Genomic DNA, 8,600 nt, shown 5'->3' on the forward strand with positions numbered 1-8,600 from the left:
TACATTGGTCAATATTGAAATAGCGATTATTTAAAAAGATTACTCATTGACTTTTGAATGTTGCATTTATTGAACTTATAAACAGTGATGAACTGTGAAATTTCCCTTTATTACTTCTCCCGTTTAACCTTTTGAATTTCCCTTCAGAACACAAGACAAAATAAGAGTATACTTGCATAAATAATTAGTTTTTCATGATTACATTGTTTTTGTGATCGTTAGGACCAAAATGGGATTGATTGCACAGCACTATGACCCGTATCTGACTAGTTATTTACTCCGATCCCGATGCTGAGAAGCGGCACATTCACCATCATTACTTTCATTATTATATTTCATCTTTAGGATCTTCAGCCTTTACCCGCTGCGCTTCCTGTCCAGTAAGCTGTCCACCTGTGTCCAGCTCAGCTACAGAACCGAACACATGAGGTTGCTCAGCTCACCAAAACCAGCTGCCGGACACACGCAGTTCATGAGGTGATCGGTTGTAAAAGCAACCTAGAAAATCCCTGATGTTGTGGACGTGTCTGTGCTGAAAGGGACACCACATCCGCCGTTTGTAGCCTTCATGTCTGTCTGTCTGTCCTCCTGTAGGAAAGCAAACATTGTGGTGTCGCTCCTGGTGGATGTGGCTCTCGGCATGTTGCTCATCTGGTGGCTCTACAGAGACAACCACATCACCATGTTAGCCAACATGCTGGTGCCTGCAGCAGACGTAAGTGTGTTACCCAGATCAGATGACACAAAAAGCCCCCCAAAAAAATCATTTTTTTATGTTATGCTGCATTCTACCTCTCTTTTTCAAACTGTTTACAAACAGAAAAAATAACAGGATATCATGATGATAACATAATTAAGTCGTTCTCTCAGTACAATGCTCTCAAAATATAATAATTCATATATAATTTATTATCTCAAGACATTGAGATATTTAAGTTGTGGTCTTGAGATAATGTCCAAAACTATTGCCAATGTTGTCTTCCATGCTAAAGATGCTATACAATGTAAAGTGTTGTGAATTGAAAACAAGGTATTTTCACAGTACTGCAAGATAAATTAGGTCTAGGTCAAGTAAAACATTGACCTAGATACTTCACTATTAGCCTTTTTACCATATAGTAAAAAATTCTTAGCACGCAGTCTACTGACAACTGAGCAAACTACACCCTCATGGTTAAAAACTCCTAAAAAGTCAACCGATGTGGTCAAATTTCTTTGTCCCACTATTTAACTTGTGTGATTCTTCCTCAGCACGTGGCTAAAGAGCTGGATGAGCTGCTGCAGTGGCTGATGGGAGCTCCTGCAGGGCTGAAGATGAACCGGGCCCTGGATCAGGTCCTGGGCCGCTTCTTCCTCTACCACATTCACCTCTGGATCAGTGAGTCGCAGCACAAAACACGCTCAGGGCTTTATGTTGTGCTGATATTCTCCGCTCATACAGGGTCTTAAAAAAAGTCTTACATTCCCTGATTATTAGTTCTAAATCATTTTTAACAGGTCTTAATTTTCCTACGTCTATGTAACGCTCATTGAAATGTTCCTGCAGCGCTTCGAATTTTATTTTTATTTTTTTTATTCTGTGGTGTTGGAGTTCTTTCTGTCGCTTGTCCAAATATAATCTGCTGTATTATGACTACAAATGAGACCAGCATGCAACTGGACACCAGTACTATATTGCCAATGAGGGAAATCGGGGAATTGTTTTAGACAATGTTTCCGGACTCTTGACATTTGACTTTTTTTTCATGTGGTAATTTACTGTAGGTCTTAACCCTCGTGTGTTCTTCCCGTACCAATATTTAGTTTTTCTTGGTCAACATTTTGAGTTAAAACCTCCTAAAGACACTTTTGTCACTTTTACCAAAGTTCTTTGTCTATTTTTTTTGGGACATTTTTGATCAAGTTTTTGAAGCTTTCTGCGACTTTTCTTGAAGTTCTATGTCACTTTTTACAATGTCTTTTGTTAATTTGTTTCTGGATTTTTTGGGGATGTTTTTGTTGTTTTCCCTATATTTCTGTTACTTTTTTCAGTCTTCTTACATCTTCTTTTCTTCTTAAAATACTATAAAATTAAATAAAACATGCAAAGTCAATGAAAATAGTAAACTGATCAAGAGCTTTGTATGGAACCATCCACGTTATTGTTTTTTCAATTTGGTTGAAGGAAACCCAAATTTCTGATTTAAAATTTTTTTGAAAATGGGTCAAATTTGACCCCGAGGACAACAGGAGGGTTAAATTTCATTCATAATAGTTTTACAAAAGGTCTTAAAAAGCCTTAAATCTGACTTGGTGAAACCTGTCGAAACCCTGTTATACCATTTTAATGCTCGAAACATAGAAGACAGGACTAAAAGTGCTGCTACTGGCCCCGCCTTTGATTTCATCATCTTTCCATCCAGGCTACATCCACCTGATGTCTCCCTTCATCGAGGGGATCCTGTGGTACGGAGGCCTGTCGGCCTGCTTGGGCCTGACCTTTGCCCTGTCGCTGCTGTCGGACATGGTCGCCCTGCTCACCTTCCACATCTACTGCTTCTACGTCTACGGAGCCAGGTGGGTGCTCCACACAGGCTCCACTGCTAGTTTAGGTTTGGGTTTATCACTGCTACGAAACCAAGATGCAGGTACCCTGTGGAAGATAAAAAGAGGAGCATGTTAGTCTATTTTTCAAAATAAGTTTTTGGTTTAAGGAGTGTTGATCCATGTAGATTTGACTTCTCTGAAGACTAACTCAGGATCTGGTCATAGATGTGATTACACAACGTTTTTGAAAGTGTCACTTCAAACTCATTAGAGTATTTTGACAAGTAGGGCTGGTTTGTATCTAGCTGGAGGGCTAACAGAAGCAGTCCAGTGGTGTAAATTGAGTGTGCTTGGGAAAATGTTGCAGTCCTGGTGGGACTGTGCAATCAAAGTTTTAATTGCAATTACAATTTCAGCTCCTAATGATCACAAAAACAGAATAAACGAGAAAAAACGATTATTTTGCACATCACGTTTTGTCAGTAAACTTAAACTTAATCTTAAACTCTTGTCTTGTGTTCGAAATAGAAATAAAATGTTCAAACGGGAAAAGTGTGAAGGGAAATTTCAGTTCTAGGTGTTTTCACTGTTGATTTGTTTAACTTTTTTAACTGTTTTTTTTTTTTTTAAATTCAATGATTGCAACATCTTTCCAAAAGTCAATGAGTAATCGTGTTAAATAATCGGGATTCCAATATTGATCAAAAATAATAAATCGTTATTTCCCGCAATCGAGCAGCCTTAAGTCCTGGGCCACATTTTGGGATTTTCAAGCACTGCTTACACACAAATGATCCAGATGACATATCACTCACAAAAGGATGATACATTTAGGGTGGAATGCTCATGAATGGGTCTTAGTATAGTTAGTTAGTTAGTATACTGCTTTTGCAGTCAGCATTTAAGAAATACTTTTATTATTATTATTTTTTGGGAGCTTTTCCGCCTTTAAGGGGGAAGGGGAACGCGTGCAGGAAATCGTCACAGGTCGGATTCGAACGCTGGGCCTCTGTGTAGAGGCATAAAAGTATAGGTGTGGCTGCTCTACCTACTGATCCAACCCGGCCACTAAAGAAATACATTAAATACTAACAGGAAATTATAAAATACTGCATGTACTCCTTCAGATGCCAATTTAACTGCAGTTTTGACTCTTGAACTTGAAGAGACGGCAAAATGTTTTCAGATGATTTAATACTTTACAGTGTATTTTAGTTTTTCAAAGATCTTTCTATAGCCGTCTCACCACCATCCATGATTTATGATGTGTGACGTTTTTTTTAGTATTCATGCTTACTTTTGTTACTGTTAAGACACTACATAGGACACCACATACTCAATTATATACAATTGTATGTTCGATTGTACTGAATTGAGACACACTGTGGGAGAGATTCCTTTTGATTTCCTGCAGGGGACGTATTTTCCCAACTTTTTTATTCCTCCAGTAGAGACATTTGGATTACATTTTTATTTAGAGTCTTGGTTTAACCTGTCTGGGTGTCATTGTGGGGGATTGAGTAAAGGATTGTGGAGGTGGGGCCACAAAATGATCATTACGGTGCCTTCATCTGCCACCAGGAGAGTAACATCAAAGAAAGGATCATCCTCTTGGGTTTCATGGCAAACTGCTCTTAGATATTTGTTCCGGGCCCAGCTGTTAATGGGAGCTATTAATCCTAATGGAGACCAGAAATGGACCTATGGTTTAGGAAATGAACCACAGAATAAACAACAGACCACGTGTATTTATGCAGCAGCACAACAGTTCCATTCAAAAGCACACGCCATTGTTATTATCCCTTTAATTATAACTGGTACGGCAATACATAAATCATCTGAATCCGACTTGCAGAACAGGATGTTTGGTTTCTTCTTGTTTGTTGCGTAACTGGGTCAGACGCTTGTAAAAAATAATTTAGAGCCTCACGTTGTTTTCTTCAGGCTGCCTCAGTTGGTACACACTCCGTCTAAAAGGGAAGAGTAGAAGAGATATTTGCTTTTTGTGTACTGTTTAGGACAATATAATCGTTGAGGATAAGAGAGAGTAAAGATTATGGAGGTTTAGCTTCAGGATGAGCCAAAGAATTTCAACTCTTGATATTGTGAAAGCCTAATGATACAGTTAACAGTGTCACTGGATCTAAAGGAAATCAGATTGTGTTTGTAATTCTACCTTCTTCATTTATTTATTTTTTTAAAGACAAAGTTTAATTTTTAGCCATGCTAGCGGTGGCAATCCACTTTGGTCCAAACTAACGACTGTTAGACGGATTGCCATAAGGTGATGATCCCCAGAAGATGGTTCTCTCTGACTTTAGTGATGCTCTGACTTTTCCACTAGCGCCACCATAATTGGGTTGATATTTATAGTTTTATGTAAAATATCTCAACAACTGTTGGATGGATTGTGAAATGTGGTTCATCATTCATTCAGGACATCCCATCAGGATGATTTGTAAGAGCTTTGGTGATCCTCTGACCTTTCATGTAGCACCATCATCAGGTCAACATGTTAATGTGCCCAATGCTTTGGTTTATGAACAAAAACCTGCAGAACTAATGACATTTGCATCAGCCTCAGCGGGACTCTGTGTCCTGATAATTAGCTAATAATAATCCATGAACTACGAAGGTGCACATGGTAAATATAATACCTGCTAAACATCAGCATGCTCAAAAGCTGGCTTAAGCTCAGTGAAAGAATAGGACATTTAAAAGTGTCCTGGTGCATCATTAAGACTCAGAGTTATGAATATAGTTTTGTCACTGTGTCCTCATGTTGTCAGCTTGACAGTCTTCTTTTAATTTGATAATATTTTGAGTAGTGGTAGGACAATATATCGTCCTTCGTGGGATACGATAATCGATGCACTGGCGCCAAATATCGGTATTTTAACGAATGAAGTAAGCCGCTCTAAATAGATTTCCCTTCTCCCGGCGTTGCTACTTCATGGCTCCTCGAGGTGCCGCTCAGCACAGGCGTGAAGTAAACTTGAACATGGGTTAACTAGCCGAAGAGAAAAAGTTTTTAACTGGGAGGGCGGACAGCAGTTTAAGGAAAATAACACGTTGGTCCAATGTCTGGACACAGTTGCCTTAATGAATAAAGAGAGAAAACCTGCACTCAACCTCTTCACTGGCATTTTGTATTCATAGATAGACCGATGTTATGATAGATTGTCATAGAATTGTCAAGCAATATGTTCATAATGGCAGGGTTGCTGTACCCCCCGCCCCCCCCAATGTTGAGGCATGTAAAGGCATGTCACCACTGCCCTGTTTGGAGATGAAAGTACAAGTCTGGTGATGTTCTATTAAATCAGGGCTGTGAAGTTGTCTCTTGAGGTAGATTCACCTTTCATTCTGTTCATAATATTAATCTGGTATATTCATATTTGAATAAAAGCTTCAGAGCTGTGAGTCAGATGCGTGGCGGGATGGAATGGAAGGCTGAACGCTGGTAATAGTCTCGGATGTTTGAGAGAGCATTGGCTAAATTATGCATTTGCTCTAAAGATAGCTTTGTTCCCTCGGCCGTGGTGCATAATGAAATATTACCAACTTTTCTTGTTTCATATTTATGCCTCAGCAGCTCTTGGAACGTGTGTGTGTGTGTGTGTGTGTGTGTGTGTGTGTGTGTGTGTGTGTGTGTGTGTGTGTGTGTGTGTGTGTGTGTGTGTGTGTGTGTGTGTGTGTGTGTGTGTGTGTGTGTGTGTGTGTGTGTGTGTGTGTGTGTGTGTGTGTGTGTGTGTGTGTGTGTGTGTGTGTGTGTGTGTGTGTGTGTTAACATATTACATTTTTATGCCTGGATCTAAAAATATCTCCTGCTGTGATCACAATGCAGTTTCTACATTGAAGAGGATAAAGAAATAGCTATCATTGTACTTGAGAATTAGCTTTGGGTAGTTTTTATATCTGCCTTTAGGAAGAATTTTGTACGAGAAGAATGTGACCACTATTAATAACTGGTTCCAAAAGAACTGAGCAATGTGTTTTTAGTTGCAGCTAATTTGTTTTTTGTTACCAATTTTTAGATAGTATTTGTCAAGTCCCCCCCCTCTCAATCTTATTCATCAAAATGTATGTTAAAGGGCACCCAGATAGCTCAGTTGGTAGAGCGGGCGCCCAGATCTAGAGGATTACTCTCTCTCTCTCTATATATATATATATATATATATATATATATATATATATAAATAAGTGATTGTAAATCAAAATTATTTTAATGATGGTGCTGCAACCTCAAAATGGGATTTTTTTTTCGCCTGCAGGATTGCACCTAAATGAAATGATAGGTGTAGCCTACTACCATTCTAGTTTTCACGAGAAATATTATAGGTTACCTGTGATTAAATATGAAATTAAAACACTACAGTAGAGCTTACGCATTGACTCGAGCAGCAATTTTCTCCCACAACTCAGAGTTCAGGGTTAGACTCAGATTCTTCCTGAAACGGACCCCTGGAACCCTGTTGCTGAGCAATATTCACTATCTCATCAGCCACTTGGATCAATTCCCTCAGTACTTCCCTCAGACTAAACTCTCATATTCTAAAAGCACCCCGACCAGTTTCTGTCACTCTACCCTCTCCCTTTACTGTAGTCTTCCTCCTTTATTGTCTCCCCCTATTTCTTCTGTCGTATGTACACATACTATTGTAATATGATATAGTAGTATTATTGTTTGCAGGATGATGTCATCAGTTGTGTCTGTGTGTCTGTCAGGTTGTACTGCCTGAAGATCTACGGCCTCTCGTCTCTCTGGAGGCTCTTCAGAGGGAAGAAGTGGAACGTCCTGCGGCAGAGGGTGGACTCCTGTTCCTATGACCTGGACCAGGTAACACACACACACACATACACACACACACACACACACACACACACACACACATCATCATAGTACTATGACAGACCATAGATTATCAGAATCATTCATACAAATAAATGATTCTGATGAATTAATATTTAAAAAATAAAATTACAATGAACCGTCAACCATGTTTTGAGTGTTGGCATTTTAGTATATATATATATATATATATATATATATATATATATATGTATGTGTAGTATGTATAGTTTGTCCACCAGAGGGCGCTCTACTACATCCCTGTTGGAAACACAGATTTTTTTTTATTATTGTGTTTTTGTTTAAAGGACTTTAAGTTTTATATCTTAAGTTTGTATTTTTGTACATGTTATTTATCAGAACTTTAATATATTTTGATGTTACTCTGTTCTCTTGTGACAATAAAACAAATTATTATCATATTATTTTAGTGAGAACTCATAAATAACTACAGATAACTAAGGTTAGGGAAATCTGGTTATGATTTGTTATGTGTTTCTGGATTTAATTTCTTTTTTTTTTTTATAAATATCAGCCGATATATTGGAATATCGGTATCTGCCCTAAAAATCCTGGGGCTGGAGTTTACTGTGAGTGTGTTTTGTGCTGTTTCAGCTCTTCATTGGGACGCTGCTGTTCACCGTCCTGCTGTTCCTGCTGCCCACCACAGCGCTCTACTACCTGGTCTTCACTCTGGTAAGACGGGTCACAAGTCTCTGACCTACAGTGCCTTGCGAAAGTATTCGGCCCCCTTGAACTTTTCAACCTTTTGACACATTTCAGGCTTCAAACATAAAGATATTAAAAAATATTTTTTGTGAAGAATCACCAACAGGTGGACACAATTGTGAAGTGGAACGAAATCTATGGATATTTTAAACTTTTTTAGCAAATAAAAAATGAAAAGTGGTGCGTGCAAATTATTCGGGCCCCTTTACTTTCAGTGCAGCAAACTCACTCCAGAAGTTCAGCGAGGACTCTGAATGATCCAATGTTGTCCTAAATGACTGATGGTGAAATAGAATCCACCTGTGTTGGATCAGTCTCTGTATAAATGCACCTGCTCTGTGATAGTTCAGGGTCTGTTGAAAGCGCAGAGAGCATCATGAAGACCAAGGAACACACCAGGCAGGTCCGTATTACTGTTGTGGAGAAGTTTAAGGCCGGATTTGGATACAAAAAGATTTCCCAAGCTTAAAACATCCCAAGGAGCACTGTGCAA

The 8,600-nt window shown here is 38.8% G+C and overlaps 2 protein-coding genes across 3 annotated transcripts in view; both read left to right on the plus strand.

Annotated features, from left to right (window-relative positions):
• Positions 1–8,600, plus strand: part of alg1 (ALG1 chitobiosyldiphosphodolichol beta-mannosyltransferase) — a 29,559-nt gene that overhangs the window by 18,189 nt on the left and 2,770 nt on the right. For both annotated transcript variants that reach the window (XM_032537523.1, XM_032537524.1), the window contains exon 14: positions 6,122–6,131. The gene's annotated coding sequence lies outside the window, so the exon portion shown is untranslated. The remainder of the gene's footprint in view (positions 1–6,121; positions 6,132–8,600) is intronic.
• Positions 1–8,600, plus strand: part of pigq (phosphatidylinositol glycan anchor biosynthesis, class Q) — a 31,212-nt gene that overhangs the window by 4,671 nt on the left and 17,941 nt on the right. The window contains exons 6-11 of the mRNA XM_032537520.1: positions 346–477; positions 595–715; positions 1,252–1,378; positions 2,403–2,556; positions 7,255–7,366; positions 7,994–8,074. Coding sequence (XP_032393411.1) covers positions 346–477; positions 595–715; positions 1,252–1,378; positions 2,403–2,556; positions 7,255–7,366; positions 7,994–8,074 — 727 coding nt within the window. The remainder of the gene's footprint in view (positions 1–345; positions 478–594; positions 716–1,251; positions 1,379–2,402; positions 2,557–7,254; positions 7,367–7,993; positions 8,075–8,600) is intronic.

Source organism: Etheostoma spectabile, chromosome 15 (assembly GCF_008692095.1).
Source record: "Etheostoma spectabile isolate EspeVRDwgs_2016 chromosome 15, UIUC_Espe_1.0, whole genome shotgun sequence".
Lineage (NCBI taxonomy): Eukaryota > Metazoa > Chordata > Actinopteri > Perciformes > Percidae > Etheostoma > Etheostoma spectabile.